This window comes from Momordica charantia (assembly GCF_013281855.1).
Source record: "Momordica charantia cultivar OHB3-1 chromosome 2 unlocalized genomic scaffold, Mcharantia_2.0 BLBB01000002.1, whole genome shotgun sequence".
NCBI lineage: Eukaryota > Viridiplantae > Streptophyta > Magnoliopsida > Cucurbitales > Cucurbitaceae > Momordica > Momordica charantia.
Window position 1 is genome coordinate 2,907,121 of NW_028275160.1, and position 20,480 is coordinate 2,927,600.

The 20,480-nt window shown below is 35.3% G+C and overlaps 4 protein-coding genes and 1 non-coding gene across 5 annotated transcripts; 2 read left to right on the forward strand and 3 right to left on the reverse strand.

The window, feature by feature from the left end:
• Window positions 1–60: 60 nt before the first annotated feature.
• Window positions 61–7,097, forward strand: LOC111011033 (uncharacterized). Its single transcript, XM_022284641.2, has 14 exons — window positions 61–362; window positions 817–928; window positions 2,406–2,518; window positions 2,618–2,740; window positions 3,255–3,463; window positions 3,700–3,775; window positions 4,510–4,596; window positions 4,992–5,072; window positions 5,356–5,388; window positions 5,892–5,945; window positions 6,091–6,132; window positions 6,231–6,309; window positions 6,434–6,504; window positions 6,863–7,097. The coding sequence occupies exons 1-14, from the start codon at window positions 198–200 to the stop codon at window positions 6,929–6,931; spliced, it is 1,314 nt and encodes a 437-aa protein (XP_022140333.1). The 5' UTR covers window positions 61–197; the 3' UTR covers window positions 6,932–7,097.
• A 262-nt stretch (window positions 7,098–7,359) lies between these two features.
• On the forward strand, window positions 7,360–10,786 carry LOC111011095 (pentatricopeptide (PPR) repeat-containing protein). Its single transcript, XM_022284718.2, has 2 exons — window positions 7,360–7,870; window positions 8,070–10,786. Exons 1-2 carry the CDS (start codon window positions 7,574–7,576, stop codon window positions 9,141–9,143), a joined length of 1,371 nt encoding a protein of 456 aa, XP_022140410.1. The 5' UTR covers window positions 7,360–7,573; the 3' UTR covers window positions 9,144–10,786.
• Window positions 9,440–13,941, reverse strand: LOC111011094 (mechanosensitive ion channel protein 6). Its single transcript, XM_022284717.2, has 5 exons — window positions 11,731–13,941; window positions 10,772–10,895; window positions 10,122–10,415; window positions 9,832–10,034; window positions 9,440–9,728 (listed from the first exon to the last, which is right to left on the reverse strand). Exons 1-5 carry the CDS (start codon window positions 13,647–13,649, stop codon window positions 9,440–9,442), a joined length of 2,829 nt encoding a protein of 942 aa, XP_022140409.1. The 5' UTR covers window positions 13,650–13,941.
• A 3,457-nt stretch (window positions 13,942–17,398) lies between these two features.
• On the reverse strand, window positions 17,399–19,605 carry GGR (geranylgeranyl reductase). Its single transcript, XM_022285050.2, has 2 exons — window positions 18,991–19,605; window positions 17,399–18,234 (listed from the first exon to the last, which is right to left on the reverse strand). The coding sequence occupies exons 1-2, from the start codon at window positions 19,339–19,341 to the stop codon at window positions 17,575–17,577; spliced, it is 1,011 nt and encodes a 336-aa protein (XP_022140742.1). The 5' UTR covers window positions 19,342–19,605; the 3' UTR covers window positions 17,399–17,574.
• Window positions 19,606–20,135: 530 nt separating this feature from the next.
• Window positions 20,136–20,286, reverse strand: LOC148212656 (U4 spliceosomal RNA). The gene has a single exon (XR_015789548.1). It is a non-coding gene; the product is annotated as a U4 spliceosomal RNA (small nuclear RNA).
• Window positions 20,287–20,480: the final 194 nt, after the last annotated feature.

The window sequence follows — 20,480 nt, forward strand, 5'->3', positions numbered from 1 at the left end:
GTCGTTATATTTCTCTCAAAAAGCCGCATTCAAAAAAGAGAGAAAAGTAATAAAGAAAAAAGGAGAAGAGATATTTGTGGTGTGAGGTGAGTTTGTAGAATCTTATTAATTAATTAGCAGTGCGCACCTTCTTCTGTGCGCCGCGCCCTCCATTTATTTAGTTTCTCGAGAAGAGCTCCAGAAGAGAGGGAGAGGGGATGGAGTTAATTAGAGAATTAGGGCAGCTGTTCGTGACGGTGCTGCTGACCGGATTCGGGATCAGCGTTGTGATTCCGGCGATGACGGACGTAACGGTGGAATCTGTGTGTCCAGGGCGAGACCAGTGCTCCCTCGCCATTTATCTCGCCGGCTTCCAACAGGCGGTACTCATCGTCACTTTTCGTTTCTCTTTTGCTTCACTTTCTTCTTCGGCTTTCGGATTCCAGTTTTGGGGGAAATTTTAATTCTACTTCTGCCCTGCCCTACAATGCTTTAATTTCCTCATTTTAATTTTTTTACTACATAATTTTTTGATACAAATTTGAAATTTCATAAATCGGTTTTTGGCGGATCTACCAAACATTTTCAACACATCTCTCTCTCTCTCTCTTCGTCGAAAAAAAAAATCTCCCTCTCCCACCGTTCAAGAAATAGCCTTTTAGAGTTATTCTGTGTTATTATTTTTTGGAAATATTTGGCTCTGTTGTTATTATTTTTTTTTTAATTTTTTTGAAAAACAGATAATAAAACAAAAAAAACAGTAAAAGTTAAGAAATATTGCGAAATAAGGGAAAAATATCTTCTAAATTTGTTTAAATTTGCTCGGATTTTTGGCAGATAACTGGATTTGGAGCGATGTTTGTGATACCGTTGATCGGTAGTCTATCGGACAAATATGGAAGGAAAAGTTTATTGACTGTGTCCATTGCGCTCTCCATTATGCCTCCCGGTACCGTTGTTTTAATCGATAATATATTTCTTAACCATATAAAGTAAGCAAATTAATTAAGTTAAAAGCATTTCTTTTTCCTAACTTTTGTTTAGTGGTGGTCCATTTGCACAAGCATATATCTTTTGTCCCGGTACATATTGTTTGGCCTCACATTTGGAATAATTCTGAAAATTATAAAAGCAGCCCCCACTCAGGAAGAATATAATTGAGTTTCCACATGCTTTAATATACTGGATACCTTTAATTAAGGTTGAATTATTACTTAGTTTCTCCATTTTTAAAGTTATGTCTTAAGATTATCTTAATTTAGAAACGTCTGAGAGGTCCTTTAATTTTTAATTCTGACCTATTAAAAAATCTTTAAAATCAAAATCAATTTTATACCTAATAGAATTGTTAATTTAAGAAAATGTTGAAGAGTCCAGACAACCATAATTGATATATATCTCCAACCACGAGATATGATTTTGTTAATTAAATTTAATTGAAGTTGGAAGCATATGTCAATTAATGCTGAACGGATAAAAGGAAAATAATCCCAAACAACCTCTTCCAATACATGAGCTGTCAACTGATTTAAATTGGAGTGCTGTTTCTCTCTCTCACTCTTCAAATTCATCCTGTTCCCCTTTGTCCTAGAGCTTGCTGTCAATTTCATCCCAGATGCACTAGTTTGTATTTTTCTTTTATTTCCATGGACTCTCTTATGAGTTTTGTTTTTTCTTCCTTAAATTTTCTTCCTCTCCCGCCTGTTTTTTTTTTAGTTTCATTTTATGGGTTATTTCATCCAAAATAGGAAACCTCAAAAGGAAAAAAAAAATCTATATCGATATTGAGGGGTGCGACATGTCGACATGTTGCTCGATATTTAAGACCATACTTTGCTTTTAATCCCATCAAACTTTAGGAAGTGTTGCAATTTTAAGAGGCCTTAAAGATATGTTCGATTTTTTCTTTTTTGTTTTTGTTTTTTGTTTTTTTGTTCAAAGGTGGAACCTGTTCTTTTTGTCTTTAATAATTAATTAATAGAAGAAATCTATTTTAATCCAGCTTCACAAGGTATTTGAAAATTTACTATAACTTTTCCATTTCATTGGATTCCACTGTAGTGTAATTTTATCTTAAATTTTAAAAAGTATTGCAATTTTTATCTTTTTATAGATTTTTGTTTAAGATATCACTGACACGTATTGTGCCTGTAATGTTGATAATAAAAATAAGTTTTTATTTTTACTTTTACTGAAATTTATTTAATGGTCAACTTTTGTGCATTAAAATAAAATTTAATTTTATGTTTAGCTAGTTGTTTAAGTTTTCTTTTTACGTTATTTATTTTGTTAATTTAGTAGGTGAATCAGTATAAGGTAAATATTACAACACTAATATAAATTTAGTTAGGGGTAAAAGTGGAATTTTTTGGTTTATATGTGAAAGTGAGTGTAATAAATATTTTATATTATTTAAAACTTGTTAGCGATATTGGCGTATGAAAGAAGCACCAGTTTCTTCTACGCGTACTATGTGATGAAGACTCTCACCGCCATGCTGTGCGACGGCGCGTTACTTTCACTCGCCCTCGCCTATACGGTACTTACTCTTAAATCTCCGATTACATCTTGATCCTGCCGTTTAAGATTGGTCCAACTTCGAAAACTGCCGCCGTCGTTATTGTTGTTGTTTCCTCAGGCAGACAAAATTCCGGCCGACCGGCGAATATCGGCGTTCGGAATCATATCTGGAGCTTTTTCAGCATCTTTCTTGTGCGGGAGCTTTGCCGCAAGGTTCCTTCCTATTGACGCAACCTTTAAGGTTATCTGTCTATAAACTTACGTGACATAATATTTAGTAAATTAATAAAAATTTATGAAGAGGAAAAGATGTAGTCTAAGAGAGTTTTTAATTCTTCCCCTAAATTTTCGTAAAAATATTTTGAAGTTTCTTTTTTGACGTCTATTTTTCTTTTTTCTAAATTTCCATCGTTAATTTTATCATCAATTAGTTTTAACATTAATTTATGTTAAGGAACTAAATTGGAAAAATATTAAAATATAAGTGATTAAATTGAAATTTTCTAAATTTAAAAAATATACCAGCCAAGTAAATAAATAAATAACAGTGTTTAGTTAAAATTGCAAAGAGTGGAAAAAATATGTTTAACCAATTAAAAAGCAAATTTTAAATTTTTGGATAATATATAAAATATAATTCATAAGATTTTAAAATGGATAAAAAGCACTGAAATGCTTTTAAAAAAATGGTTAAGGAAAGTGTTTCACTGAAAAGCGTATGAAAATTATTGCTAATGAATTGAGTTCCAAAGTAGGTTGCAATGGGTGCATCATTACTTGCAACGGTGTACATGAGGGTTTTTCTAGAAGAGAGTATTCCATATGAAATTGATGAGTTATCTCAGCCAATTTCCAAGACAGAAGGAGAAGGCGATGTCGATGTTCCCGAATTGTCGAGAAGAGCTCTGACGACGTTCAAAAGAGTTCCCTCTATCAAAGAAGTCATCCGCTTGCTCCGTAGCAGGTAATTAAAACTTTGGTTTAGTTACGAATTTGGTCTGAACTTAATTTCAATTTATCTTATTAAATATTATGCGATCCAATTTATGTATTCTATTTGCCTGACTAAGTTGAATAAATCATAAGAACTAAAATGAAAATAAATATAAATCAGGACTTAAATTTTTAAAATTAAAGTCGGAATTCGTAATTGTCTTTTTGCTCCATTCTCATTTTATTTTTATTTTCCTTGTGCGGTAGCTCGACATTTTCAAGGACGGCAATGGTTTGTTTCTTCAATAACCTTACGTTGGGTTGGTTACAAGCCTCATTGATGGTACAATTTCTTTAACTCTTTTCTTTTTTTTTTTTATTCACATCTTTAGAAAGTTTTAGAAATGTTCGATCAAGAGTGAATATTTGCGACAAAAAATAAATCTTAATTTTAAGATGATTGACCCTTCTAATCCCATTTATATAATATCTTTTTTAGGAGCATGTTTGATAAGTGAGTTTGTTTATCGTATGTCTGGACTCTAACTTTTTAACTCAAACTTATTAAAATTACGAGTCAGATATCATTTCGATTTTATCAATTTAAATATTATGCGAATTTATGTTATATTATTGGAGATTTATGAGTAGCAGTATTCTTACCTTTTTGGCTGAATTATTTTGGCGGGGCGTTGGTTTTTATGGTCGGGTTAAGATTTTCGGTCACTTTGGTGTTATTTTGATAATTAAATTATTGAAATATATTGAGATATCTATATATGAATTAAATTTATCCAATTTATTGGCTTAAGCTTTTGAAAATATTTTTATTTACATGGAGTGAGGGTTAATTTTATTATTTTTTTTCAAATTGAAGTTCAGTCCAATAAAAATTTAAAATCAATTTAGCTAAATACAAAGGGATAACAAACCCAAGTTTACTGGGTTAAGAAGTTTCAGATTTATGTGATCTCTATTTGAATTATTCAAAATAGTTAATCATAGAACTTGTATTTATTCCATAAATTTATGATTTGTAATAATTAATTAATTATTTATATGGTTTTGGTGGCGCAGTACTACTTAAAGGACCGTTTTCACTCCAACAAAGACCAATTCGCTAGCTTAATGATATTTTTTGGGGCTTTGGGGACCATCTCACAGGTACATATATTTATAAATTTGTCACATAGAAAAATAATATCCAAATATGATGAATTTTCTCTCATATATTATTGTTATATTATTTTCCTATCTACAAGTGATATACTTAATATAAAAATTAATACCGATATAATGTCTATGTGATCAAATATACCATCATGTGCTAATACAAAGTATATATTGATATACTATTTCTCTATCATATATATATATATATATAAATAAAGTTTATCACTAATATATCGATATCAATTATACACGGATTCTTATATTTATGCTATTTAAAAAAAATTATCATATGAAAATTTCGCGTAAAAGGTGATGTATATTAAATTTTGATTTTTATTGAAATATTATAAAGGTGGCATGTATAATTATTGTATAAATTTTTACAGATGATAGTGGCGTCTTCTTTGTCAGCTATCATAGGGGACGAACGATTACTTTCTGTAGCACTCTTTGCAACCTTTACATATGTAGGGACTTAACTTACTTATAACATGTTTGTGAGTAATTTTGGTATAGCTAAAATCACCTTGTCATTTTCTAAAATTATTTGTATCATTGTCAAACATACGATTTTAAATTAAAGTGATTTTGACATGACCAAAATCACTTCCAAATATACCTTAATGTTTGACAGTGAAATAAGTGATATTAAAAAATGACAAAAGTACTTCGAAATATGCCCTTATTCTTTTAAAATGCCTTTTAGATTCAGATATCGCTCACTATTAATTTGCTCTCTTTGGTGTGCAGTCGTTCGTTTTAAGCATAGCTTGGTCATTTTGGGTAACTCCTCTACCTCCAATCCAACTTAAACTTGAAATTACACTACTGAGTTAAATTTAAATTAATGGTCTATACTTAGTCCTTTAAGTTATCTATAATTCTCTATACTTCAAAAAATTTCGAATAAGTTTTTAAGGGCAAGGGATCATCTTCTACATCAACATCAGTATAATTAATCCCATGACTTTATTTTTCGTATCACCCAAAAATATCTCATGTTAATGGAGATATTGTTCTTTTCTTATATATATCTAATGAACCTCCACTTTAGAAAAGGACGAGACAGAGTCTAGAAATCTATTAGATAAAAAAAATTGAATATTCATGAATCTACTATTGACATTAAGATAGACACAACTTTAAAAGTTGTTGGTAGAATTTTAGTGCACAAACTAAATAAACAGAGCGAAAAAATTTAGCGACCAAACTTGTAATTTAATCGTATTATCCTATCTCTCTTTGAAATTACTTATTGATTTTGAATACCGTTCCAATCATTATAGGTTATTTATGCTTCATGTGCACTTTTTCTTCTCTCTTTTTGCGCGATTCCAACGGTAAGTTTCATTCAAATCTTTCGTTTGAAACTAACTAATTAAGCGATTCTTTTAAAAATACTTTAAAAACACTCAGGGTAATGAAAAAACATCCCAAACATATTATAAAAATTGAGTTTTGAAATATTTCTTCACACTTGCACAGACTTGTAGTATTGCATCAAAGCAAGTGGGGGCTCACAATCAGGTAAATATTTGTTACACATTTTTATTATTTGAACTTTGAACTAAATGGTGACCTTTTTTTTTTCCTTTCTTCTTTGTTTCTAATTTTTTCAATATTAGGGGAAAGCTCAAGGATGTCTTTTTGGCATTCAAAGTTTTGCTTATGCAATATCTCCATTAATTTTCAACCCTCTAGCAGGTATATATGAAATATACATAATTTGACTATTTTTTATTTTTATTTTTTTATGTACAATTAATTCTGATTTCATTAATTTTGTTTATATGGAGTTTATTATTACTGTTATTTTCAAATTTTGCAGCTCTTTTCCTATCCGAGGATGCACCATTTGACTTTCCTGGGTTTAGTATTTTGTGCATCGGACTTAATACGGTGAGAAAATTAAACATGAGAAAAAATAAGTGAAATATTTTCGTTAACATTTTGATAAGAAAGTTGACGTGGCAGAATCTAAAATGACGTAAATACCTTTATTTTATGTCACGACAACTTTCGCGTTACATCATTCCATGTTTTATCCGGTAAACTTTCCATTCAAAATATTAACGAATGGTTGCTCAAAAAATATTTTTGAAACGTTTATGAAAGATCAATGATAGTATTGAAATTTTTGTAAAGATAGGAATATTTTTAAAATAAAATGCAAACTCGATATATATATTGTAATTTAGCCTTAGTCTTATACATGTATTCACTAGAAATGAGTGTATATTTTATTTTTATGTTGCAGTTGGTTGCCTTTGTGTTGAGCCTTACGATAAAAGAAAATCCATCAATTTCAAGTGAAGAAGATCATTAGTGATGGGCTCCTATAAATAATGCTTCCATCCCCAAAAACAACTCTACTTTGTACATTTTTTGGCTCTAGAATTCATGTAATATATTACAGAATTCTTGTATACATATATTACCTTCAAATAATGATGGTAAATGGTTATAATAAATTATTGACCAAAATAAATATATTTATTTCGATAGTATAAAAATTAAAATGAACTAAATTAAAAAGTATAGGAATTAAAATGATATTTTGAAAGTACAAAAATCAAATTAAAACGAAGCCAAAATTACAAGAACCAAATAGTAACTTGAATGAATTCAACGTATTAACAAATATCCTTCAATGAAAAAAGAAAATACGTCAAATTTCAAAACGAACACTTTAGTTTATGAGGCTTAGAATATTTGAGTAAAATTTCAATTTAATTTGTATTATTTAAAAAGGTTTAATTTTTTATATTATTCAATTATACATTCTAGTTAGACTTCCATAGATTAACAATAAAACTGGCTCGAATTCAAAATAACAACACAACAATAATAGTAATAATAATAATAGTAAATTGCTTTGATAGATAATAGTTGGAATAGGTGCAGAGGAATTTTGAGGTCAACTACAGAATTGACTCACCGAGTTGGGGGCGAGTCTCTGGTTTTGCAGATGCGATTCTCTATGGAACTCCGCTTGTGTCCGCCGCCGTTCGTGATCGGAGGCAGTGTTCGTCTCTCCTTGACGCTACGGCGGTTGCTGCCGGTCCGATGTACTGCACTTACCAAGCAGAGCCACCGGTTCCTCTCCACTTTGGCCACAACCGCCGCCGCCGGAGACCAATCGGCGACCAATCGCTTGATCCGAAAGTTCGTAGCGAGTTCTCCCAGGTCTATTGCTCTCAATGTCCTCTCCCGTATCCTCTCTTCTCACACTCCTCAACCTGCACTCTGCTTCGTCGCTCTCACTGTAAGTTCGCCTTGCTTCTTCTTCTTTATCGTATCATTTCATTGTTTCTCTGTTTTCGAGAAGATCGAGCCGAAAAATGTATTTCCAGATCTTAGATTTTCGCTTCCTTTAGGTCTTCTTTTTCATCGAATTCATGCGAGAATTATCTACTCAACCAAATTTTACCTCTCTCGTTTAATTTTTCTCTATATTCCTGCAGTTGTATTCTAGAATTACAGAAGCATCCTGGTTCACATGGAATTCCAGGCTAGTCGCTGACCTTGTTGCCTTCCTCGATAAACATGGGCAGTTCACTGACTCGGAAGCCCTAATTTCCGAGGCAACTTCAAAGTTAGGATTTCAAGAAAGAAAGCTTGTGAGTTTCTACTGTCAACTTGTTGAATCTCAATCCAAGCACGGTTCAGAGAGAGGATTTGATAACTCTTACGATTCCCTTCTCGAGCTTCTTCATAATTCGACCTCCGTTTATGTTAGACGTCGAGCTTTTGAATCAATAGTTTCTGGGTTGTGCGCCATGAAGAGACCAGAGGAAGCCGAGAGTTTGGTGAAAGAGATGAGATCCAAAGGAATTGCACCATCGTCATTTGAATATAGGTCTGTTATTTACGCTTATGGAACGTTGGGATTATTTGAAGATATGAAGAGAAGTTTGGAACAGATGGAGAAGGATGATATTGATTTGGACACAGTTTGTTCTAACATGGTACTTTCATCATACGGAGCTCACAATAAGCTTGCAGATATGCTTCTGTGGCTCCAAACGATGAAAACTTCCTCCCTTCCCTTTTCTGTTCGAACTTACAATTCTGTCTTGAATTCATGTCCCAAGCTTATGTCAATGCTACAAGACATGAGTGCCGCCGATCTTCCACTTTCGATCGAAGACTTGATCACGGCTCTGTATGGCAATGAAGCTTTGTTGGTCGAAGAGTTGGTTGGCTCATCTGTTTTGAAAGAAGTAATGGTGTGGGATTCAATGGAGCTTAAGTTGGATTTTCATGGAGCACATGTAGGTGCAGCTTATGTGATCATGTTGCAGTGGATGAAGGAGATGAAACTCAACTTTGAGGATGAAAACTCTGTGATTCCAGCAGAGGTTATAGTGATATGTGGATCTGGAAACCACAGTATTGTTAGAGGAGAGTCTCCTCTAAAAGCTCTGATTAAAGAGATTATGGTTCGGACGGGAAGTCCTTTGAGAATCGACCGAAAGAACACTGGTTGCTTCGTCTCCAAGGGGAAAGCTGTAAAGAATTGGTTATGTTTAAGATGAATATAACATTATTATTGCAGTGGAAGAAGTTCAAACCTTACAAGGGGCAAATCAACATCAACATCAACATCTAAAAAAGGTACAATAGTAATATTAGCTCGCAGTTGAATATACAGCCTTTTAAGAATGGAGAATTTTGAAGTAAGAGCATTAAATTGGTAACTAACTCACTCACACAATAAAATACATACAATAGCATATCTCTCGCTTGCTGTGAAATAAAAAGCCTCGTTTAGATACTACAAACCGTAAGCATCCTGCATCGTTGGTCGATTTCCTTTCCTTGTCTGCCTCACTCAACTTGTAGTGGCTGTCCAAGTAGCTGGAAGCCTGGTAGAGTTCACCGGAGGCAAGGTACGGACATTAATATCGAGCGGTAGAAGACGGTATTGAAGGTCAAGCTCTTGGAAAATCTTAAGCAGTTCTTCAACCAAGAGAGCTCTCCTTGTCCATCTCTCTCCCATGTCTTGATGGTTCATTCTATGAGTAAGCCATATCGCTATTCTTAGCCTGTTCAACTCTTCCACATCCTTGAAGACAATCATTGGTGCAGGGCACCAGTGCTCCTTCTTGGCCTCAATGTAACTGCAAAGATAAAGCAAGAGAGAAGTTGGGAAATGAGGCTGTCTGAATTTTTGTTAAACCGAACTTAGTTATAGTGGTTGCTGTTTTTTTTTCCTCCACATACCTTACTATTCTCTGTCTCATGACAGCAATTTTTTCGGGCGGAGTAGATATGTGAAGACAGAATTCAACAGCGTCTCCCATGTCGGGACTGCGGTAGAAATTGTGGATGGCCTTGGTTGCAAGAACGCTGTTCGGAAAGACGATCTTCTGGTTGTCGTATCGTAGAAAGATGGTCGTCAAAATATTCATTTCTTCTACAATCATCTGAAATTCATGGAATACTGTTTAGAACAAGGATTGTCATATGGGAATGTAGATGTACGGCCAAAATTACTTGGAGAAGGGAAATACCTGGACGCCATCGATTTCACACCGGTCTCCAACATCGAATGGATGCATCACAAATAAGAAGATGATTGCTTCAAAAACAGTCTTGCAAGTATTTCCAAATACAAATGCCACTAGCACAAGTTGAGAGGTTACAAATAGGAGAAACTTGCTGGTGGCTATACCCAGAATCAGTAACCAAATAACCAGGATAACAACAGAAACTAAAATATTCACCATACGGTGAAGTTTATTCACAGCTGTTTTAGTATCGTTTAGTGTCAAAGCCAAGGCCCTCCGCTCTCTGAAGGCATTGACCTGAAACAGTTGGATGCACAATATCATCAGAACAAACCCAATATGATACGAAACAAGACCGATACGATGATTATAAACATGTTTTTTGCTTAGTTCAACGGATGTGAGGTATCGGAATTTGAACCTTCAATCTGAAGAGAAAGAGTTATATGCCTTTACCGCTGAGCTATGCTCAAGTTGGCAGGTTGTTTACAACATGAAACATGTTAATCCTCGAAATGAGGTCCCAAGGAAGATGGAGGAAAAATCAATGACTGAAGAATATTTCAAGAACCATTTGTTCCATGCTATTGCTAATCCCATAATTGAATGCTCAGTAGTAAGTTACTGGTGTAAATTGATAAGAGATTGCTTACCACCCAGTTTTTCAAGGATGACTTGCTTATTTTCCTGCTCTCAGATGCTCCTTCGAAGAGACTCATGGTTTTTAAAGCTTCATCTTCTTGCATGAAACGCATCAAGTCCTCTAGGTAGATGTATCTAATAAAAGATTAAAAAAAATTGCAAGAAATTAAGAGTAAGAATTGGCATAGAAAATCAAGATGGACAAATGAATCAACAAGAGTATCCGAGCAAAACATGACAATCATGGTTCAAGATCCCAGTTACATGTATTCAAACAATATTTCAGTTTGCTACTTAGCATTTCTAGAACCATAGTTGAGAGCAAGGAGCAAATGGATTAAGCTAATTCTATTCTCTTGATCATGCGCCGATTTCCATGAATGTTACAGTGTGCATTTATCTTGTTCCTTGTGAATCTGTTTTTCTTAGATAAATAATTTAGATTCAGTAATCTGAAATATAGAAGACCTGTTGAACTATTCTCATCTCAGTTTGGTCTTTAAACTACTTTTCCCACGAAGAGAAATATGCTTATAAACAATGCATAAGTGATTCGGGATTCGTTAATTGCTGAGGAATTTAAAGCAGTAGCCGCATTACAATTTACAGCAGCTTGAATCATCCAACTTGTCGTATGTACCAAATTAAAAGTCAAGAAGTGTTTTTTAGCAAATATAAAGTCGTTTTGAGGGGGAAAAAAATTCTCAAAATAGGTTGGTTCCAATTAGTTCCTCCAAATTTATGGTAAATTGCCCTCTGAGAGATGATTTTATGGGTAAGACACCATTTTAGGTAAATTTTCTATCAAGAGACAATTTATCCAATCATGTCTCATAGTAAACATATTCTGTTCTTGTCAATCCTTTTCAGAGGGCATCTTTTTACATGATTTTTAGAAAACCCATTAAAATTCAAGTGCTTCACAAGAAAGTAAAAAAGGAGCAAGACCCATCAGAAAAAAGCAACTTACTTGGAACCATGCCTGGCCACGTTCTGAAAAATCTTCTTGGCAGCAACTTTTGCCTCGCATTCACTCTTTATCTGTGTTGCTGACTCGTCTTCCTCATGAGTTGAATCCTTGATCTGTTCGTCCAAAGTTGAAAGAGCCCCATGTCGAACAATGTTCATCAGCCTCTTCATATTCCAAGCAGACACATTCTTAGGACTAAGCTTATGCAGATGATCAATGGTTATACCGTCGTCGCCATTCTTCGACAGCGACCGAGAGAGCTTGCCGCTTCTTCCGCGGGGGCTTCTCTGCAGCCCTCCACTCCCAATCACCCTCCCACCCTTTGCAGTGGAGAAGGCAGTGGCCTTCAGATCAGGGGGAATGGTGGCCCCTGCATTCTGCAACTTCATAACCTCTTCTGCAAGCCTCTCTTCTTCTTCCTCGTTCTTTCGAATCTCTATCAATGGCGGCCCCGACAGCGTCTCGATTACATACTGGTTAAACAGAGCATCCTGAATCCTGTCAAAATATGTGCTCACATGGAAAGAGGAGGCGAGCACCTTCACCATTAGGGTCTTCACCAACCAAACTAAGGTGCTCACCAGAAGACATACTAGAACTTTGGTCACATACTCTAGGGCATTGCTTTTGACTTCTCTTTGAACTTTGTCATCAAACAGAAAGTTCCAAGCAATTAAAACCAGTCCCAACCAAAGACAATTCTGGACTGCTTTTCTGACCCCATACACAAAGTATAGAACCCGTTTACGCAGTAGAAAGTTTCTCTCGATGAAGAACACGATTATCCTAATCCCCCACCCAGAAACCAGCCTCCCGCAAATCAGAACTAGAACCATGACCTCCCATTTCCATAATTTGAGCTTCCATAGATTCTTTCGGTTCAAATAGGGAATTGACAGAGTGCAAACCAAGGCAGCGATGATCAAAATCAAACTCGCCCATTGTAACAGAGTCAGAGCACCAAGATTGGATTTCTTATACTCATCTGGTAGATCTTCTTCCAAGAATGGATCATCGTCTTCCTCGTCCAAGGCTTTTGACAACAATCCGGAGCGGATTTGTCCTGATTTTGGGGGTACACGGCCGGACCGGACGCCGGACCTCCGGTCCGGCTGCTCCGGCGGGTCCAACAATCTGGACTTAGTCTTAGCCCTAAGCAAGCTAGATTTTCTCTGGAATGATACGTCTCTCTGAAAAGATGAATTGGATGTGCATCTCACAACCTCGGCACCACCGTCATCGTGACCATTGCCGTATGCTCGACGATCGCGCTGCGGCGGTTGCTGTCCTTTATACTCCTCATCGGCCGGCGAGTCCCTATGCCGTCTTCGCATCGAATCGTTTTCAGAAATCTCTGAGATAGACTCGAACGAGACCTTCAACTCCTTCGAGCTCCGACGCATCGGAGACTCCGCCACCGGAGGCAACGTCTTATCCTGCGGTAGTTCCAACATTTCCATATCCATATCCAAGGACATCTCCCCGGACGCCTTCTGTTTGTGCAGAAACTGTCCAATAAGCTTCGAAGGCGGATCTTCCACACCCTGCCTATGTTGCCTAAACTCGAAATCCTCACTCCTACCATCGCCATTAGAACCTTCAGCATTACTTCGCCTACCATCACCATCATTCCAGAAATCGTAGCTCGACTCCCGCCAAATCCTCCCACTGGCGTTCACCGCCTCCATTACTCTTGACGTCGCATTCAAAGAGTCGGGCTGATCGATCTTGACGATGACCTCGTTCCGGTCAGAAGCATCAGACACCGCCATGGACTGTTGCTGGTGAAGATTACCCGGGTCCTGATCTGAAAGAATCGGTAGCTGTTCTTGACTATCGTCTGCTCCTCCACCCCCAGAAAGCTTCCTCGCATACTTGTAGGAGCCGTGGGATTTGAATGACTTGAGGGAGAAATCCATCGGACGGATGTCTGAAGCGATTAAATAGGAGTTGGCAGTAATGTTGGGCAAATGTTGCGGTGGGAAAGTGGAAAAAGAGAGAAAAAATAATGAAAGAATGGCGTCGAGAGTTGAAATTTGGAGGGATCAGTAGGGAAAATTTGTTGACGCGTGTACTGTTTCCGCCATTAAAATAAGAGCTCAGACGTTTCTAGCAGAGGAGAGAGAATCTGCAAGCCTCGCATGTGGCGCCGGAAAAGAGAGAGAGAGAGAGAGAGAGAGAGAGAATAAATATATAGTTTCGAACTTTTTTTTAACCCTAAACCATATAATTAAGGAAGGTAACTTTTTTCATGATAAGAATAAGAATATTTTCTCTCTTTTTTATTTTGGTTATCTTCCAAAATATTGAATTATTTTTAATAATATTTTCTGTTTTTTTTTTAATATTTAAAGATGTATTTGATCAATATTGTTACAAAAATAAAAAATTATTGAGCAAGTCATTACAATAGACCATGATTCTAAAATGACAAAATTTGTGCAAGTAAGATCTCTAATCCAACCTCAATAGGTTAGGTGGAGCATAGTTTAACTCGTCAATGTATATATCCTCAAACGAGGTTCGAATCTATACCTACATATTAATCTTGTATAGCCGTTTAAGGTAACATTTGTTCGTCTTAGTATAGCTCTATCAAATTATAATCTCAATTATTATCACACACTTAATTTTGATTGTCGAAGCCACTTCAAACCAGTACCGCATTGATATAAGCTGAAACAATACTATTTTTTGCATATTACGGTTAATGAATGTTGGTGATATTTTTGGAATCTATAATTATATCGATTTGATTATTTATATAATTCTATTCTTTTTTTTTACAAAATAGGATATATATAATATATTAATTTTCATTATGATTGAATAATTATTATAAAAAGAAAATCAATAATTAACTAGTAGTATATTTGTAAGAAAGTTCAACTTATTGCTATTTTATGAAATTAAATATTAAATCATGCTATTAGCTATAATTTTTCTATTTTATTAAGAAAAAGAATTGTGTATTATTGGTTTGGTATGTATTATTGAAATTATTAGAGAAAAAGAAAGAGTAAGATGATTAATCACATTTTATATCTTTAAAGAATAATAATAAAATCCAACATTTTTCCATATTTAACTAAGAATCGCAAAACCGAAAATTTATTAACTTTATTTTGGGGGGACAAAGATTACACAATATTTTTGGGAAGTCCGTTTCCGAAAGAAAGAGGGCATTTTAGGAATTACACAGATCTTCGCGCGGGAGATTATTTTATCCAGTTTCAGACTCTACGATTCGATTACGTGTTGCAACTCGATAGGTCATCTTAAATAACAGTGACAGACGTGACAGACGTGACACGTGGCAAGGCAAAAATCTCCTGGTTTTATTCGTGCGGGACACCGTGTGAAAGCGGTGGATCGGAGCCGTTGGTTTTAAGATGAGGGCAACGTGTCAGAATCTGAGAGGAATGTCGTTATCGGTCAAAGTTGACTTTATGGGTGAGAAAATTACGCCGCGGGGCGTTAAAGGAAAGAAAGAAGGACGAATGGGATAATGACAATTAAGTATTAGTAATAATTAAAAAAAAAGAGAGAGAGAAAATGGTGACAGTCCAAATACAACCTAATGCAAACAAAAGGAAACATACTTTTTTTTTAAATAAAAAAAGGAAAAAGACAAAAAGGACAGTGAGGAGTGGGGAGAGGTGGGAATGGGAATGTCTGAAGAGTGAAGGGTGATTGTGACAATTGGCTTCTGCATGGGACAACAAAATTCCCAACAATAATAATATTTAGGAAAATCAATAGGATTTGGATACGTCTGTTGTAATAAATAATTAAAACTTTTAGCCTTGATTTATTTATTATTTAACAAAAATCTAGATTCTTTTTTCTTTAACAGCACATATACGGTAGGAATTAGAACTCACAACTTTTTAGTCAGACATTGGTGTCTTAATCCATACCGACAAATCTAGATTAATTTTGACGTTCTTTTATATTTTCACAATTACACGGTATTGTTTACTTTAGGTCAGTGCTCTCGTGGCTTTAAAATACTTCATACAAAAATAGTATTCTTTCACTTATGTATTATGGATATTCCTTTAATAGATGTAGCACCTTGCAAAAGTTTTAAATATTTGTTACAGACATCTATTATTAGATAAAATGAATAAAACTCAGGTCATATCAAAGTATATTTTAATTTTGGTAACAATTTGGTACACGTAACAATTTAGCTCTCTCTATTTTAAAAGATGTAATAACTAAATCCCTAATACTTGAATTATGGAGCATTTCAATGGTCTAATTTAGTTGGACAACTCCAACTCTTAATAATTGCTAACGTAAGCATAATTCAACTGGTTGTAATATAAATCTCCGACGAAATGGCCGTGGATTCAAATTTCCACCCTTACCTAATTTACTAAAAAAAACTCTTAATAACTGAGAATAGATACACATATAGTATTAGAAAGTTAACTGAGAGTATTATTCAACATACTTGTAAAATAAAAATATTGAAAGTTAAGTCTGATATGTTCAATAGTACTTTTAAGGTTCTCGTCAAGGAGGAAAAAGAAGGAGATGATTAAAACATTAATATGTAGATTAGAAATTAAAAATATTATAATCTCAAAGTAGTGTTTTGTTACAAAAGAAAGATCTAGAACTTTGGATTTGTAAATAATAATAATAATAAAGGCACTAAATTAAGTTATCATAGGCGATGGTGGCTTTAGTTTGGTAAAAAGATGTAAAGGGAAGAAAATCATATTATAGTAAAAGAGTAGTCGTTGCACCTTCAATCAATAGCCAAATTCCAAATGGCATACCTTTATATTTGAGAATAATTGTAAAACAATCTAGAAGAGAGAAACAAAATCAATCCAATGATTTCTAAAATATTTTTTTTAGTATAATAATTAGGGATGGGAGATTCAAAAGCATAACCTCTTGTGGGAGACAGATATCAATTACTATTAAACTAAGATCAAAATTTTTTTAATACAATAATTAGGGATGAGAAATTCAAATGCATAACCTCTCGTGAGAGACAGATATCAATTGCTGCTAAACTAAGATCATGTTGGCTAAAATTGAAAGTGGTTGAAGTTGTTTAAACAAAACAATTTATAGGATGACGTTGTAAATAATTTTATAAAACCTGAATATAGCAATAGAGTGAATGGAAAAAATAACTAGGTAGAAACTAACCCAAAAGAGAGAAAAAATCGAATAGCCATATGCGATTTATCATACATTTGACCATTTTTCATTAATGCAGTGTAACTATTGACCCTATCTCAAAATTTAAAAATTTACAATTTCTTTAATTAATCAATTGGATGCCTTTATGTTAAGGCGAAGATTCAAATATTTGCTTATAAAATAGAAATTGATACGCTACAGCCTATTTTCTAATCATTCTACTCCCGGATAATCTCATCTTCTATTTGTTTCTCTCATTAAAAATTTTAGTAGCATTTTATTTATAGTTTAATGCATTTTTAATTAGTTAGGAATATGCAAGTATTCTGATAATATTTTTCCATACAAAATCAAGGAATTAGTAAACAAAGACGCAGATTAAATGCATTAGTAGAGAGATTGATATCCCCACTCCACCGTTGTTGAACCAAAAAAATAGTTAACAAGATGGAAGGATATTAATATTTTGTAAGCATCATAGTTATGATATATGAGGGAGTTCTGATAAATGTTTTGGAGGCAGCGGATTCTCATTATGGCTAAGGTTTAATCCACTTTTTAACATATATTTATACTTACATCTATAAAGTGAAGATGCATTCATAAATTTCTAATGAAGAGTGTAAACTACCAGACAATAATGTTAAGTAATTTATGATCTTTTTGAATCCTAAATTACTCACTTGAATCACCAATGGAAAAGCCTCTATCAGCAGCAAAATCCACAAAGCTATAGAGAGGCTGCACAGAATCGCCATATTTCTGAAAGCCATCAAGTTCTTCTTTGGCCTTGGCTCTAAGCTCCTCTGCCACATCCATGGCTTTCTCAATCCCATAAATCCCCACATAGCGCTTCCCCTTCTTCGTTCTTCCTTCTTCTTTCCTCCTCTTTTCCTCCATAACATCATTCACAACCTGATACAGCACCCCGACTGCTCTCCCGTACCTCCGCAATCTCTCGATCTCGTGCTCGTCTGCTCCACCTATTAGTCCTCCACACACGGCAGAGCATTCGGCCATCTCCCCGAATTTCTTTTCTTGGACGAATTCAATGGAGTTGGGGCCTCCTTCGAGGTCTAGGAACTGCCCAGCTGCCATGCCTGTCGATCCAACTGCTCTGGCAATCTCGGTGATCACGCGGAGGAGGCGAGCCTCTGGGACAAGGTCATTCGGAGTGTGCGATACGATGTGGCGGAACCCGAGTGGGAAAAGTGCATCCCCGGCAAGAATCGCCATGTCGACACCGTAGACTGTGTGGTTTGAGGGCTGCCCTCGCCGTGACGGGTCATCATCCATGCAGGGAAGGTCATCATGGATCAATGAGGCTGCATGAACCTGTTTACCACCATTGACCTAGCATTCAGACTAATGTAGCTACTCAAAGAACTAGTTTGTTTATATGAACAGATCTTGGCAGCCAACAGATTCCCATCATTTATACTTTAGAGAGGGCAGTTTTATGATACAATAAAAAGATGAGGAATTGAAGAATGTTCAGAAATAAATCGAGTTGTTTCCAATTTTCAACTCAGACAAAGATTTTGAGAGATTTTTGAGATCTAGAGTGAGATTGATGCGACTTTTAAGAGTAGTGCTGGTAGGTAAAGCACTTTTGAGCAAAACACTAATCAAATACTTCCATTAAACACCATGAAACTTTTAAAAAGTGTTTTAAGTTAGCTAGTAGTACTTAACCTAAAATTATGAACCAAGTCTATATTTAATCCATAAACTTGCTTGTTTCAGGCTACTAACTAACTCATATCACTATGTAAACTCAAGTTTTTGAAACTCACCTCTCTCAATTCAATCTAAACTTAATTCATAAAAGCTAACTTTCTATAGTTCATAATTCATCAGAATAAACAGCATGCACAAACTCAACCTTCACAATTATATATCACACAAATTCAGGCTTTAGCCAAACATGCCCTGGAGATAGAACAGAGGAATCGGAATCTGTAAAAATCATTACCACTTCCCATTCAAAAGCTAAGACCCACAATACACTAGCATATCCAATTCGTTAATAACGCTTAGAGATCAGTCTTTCCTCACTCCCAAACAACCAGAAACGTGAAGAAACCGTACCATTTCGAGAGCGCAGGCAGTTGGGAAAGCGGCGAGGCGGTTGGCGCCGAAGAGCTCACAGGCGGCGACGCACATAATCGGCGGGGCTCGCTTGGCTCCCTCGGCCAAGACGGAGTATCGCATGGCCTCGTAGATCTGCGCCGGGTACTGAACCGAAACGGCTTCGTCCAGACTCCGATTGATCTGGGAGATCAATTTGGCCCAATAAGTTTTGAGATCGAAGTGGATGGACTTGGATCGAGCCGAAACGGAGGCTGAAGAAGAACAGCGAAGTGGGAGGATAAGGTTGGGGGATTTTGTTGAGAGATGATAGAGATTGGAAGATGAGAGTAACATTGTTGGAAGAGCCATTGTCCACTTCCCCCGCAACTCAACTCTCGTTGTCTGAATTGTCTTTCTATATCATCCGCTTTCGAAGAAAAGTGGAATCGTGACGCAAAAAGATATGCTAAGAAAGAAGAGCATTAATGGCGAAGTGGAGCCACTCCACTTTATCTGATTTTGATTCATCTTCCGTCGCTCAATTACGTTTCTGCAACTTCAATGCGGGAATTTGAGATTATCGAATTTCCAACCAAGAATTTGAGATTATCGAATCAAGAAGAAAACAAATTAATCTGTTTGTTTTGCTCCAAACAAACCATTTTGATGTATTAAAAAAAAAAACAAAACAAACCATTTTGCTCTCAATTTTTAATTTAAAAAAATATTAACTTTTGATTAAACAAGCTTAAAAAATATCGTCATTTTTCAAAATTAGGGTTTGATAGCTTTTTCTTTTTCTTTTTTAAAAATACTCCTCAATAGTCCTTAATAGATCGAATCAACTGCAATCATGGTGGAAGCGAGTATGCCATTTTCATTGAGCTATTTACAATTTTGAGAATAACTACTATTTACAATTTTGAAGAACAATTTACAATCCAATTTTGACCAAATTTGAGAAGAGTCAACTCTAAGAGACAACTTCATCTTCCTCACCATAAGTTAACAAATGTTGAATAAAATAGATAAGCTAACAAATATTGAATAGCAAGATGTTACTAATGATTGTTGAGCCAAAATAACATTTTTGCTTTTAAAATAAACAAACGAATACTAAAGAGTGAGTTGGATTGTAAAGAATTTGAACTAAAAAATTGTAGGGCTTTACCCCGAGGGGAGCCCTTCCAGAAATTCTCGAAGGCCTGGGGCTAACCCAGGCCCTAGAGGGGGTTTGGAAATAGTTTTCAACCAGCAATTGACGCGCCTCGGTTAGAACCTCACTAGCTGCGTCATTGCCCCAAGCGCAAAGATGGGTTTTCCTCCTTCCCCGCTGCTTCCTTTTATAGCCATATCGCGCTTTCCCATTCTCAAACCTTTCCGATGTGGGACTCCCATGCATTTTCAGGTTTCAATTCAACATCTATTCTCGAGCCTTACGAAAATACATTATTACTTGATTGGTTTTTTCTTTTTCTTTTTTGAGGATCATTACTTAACTTCTGAAA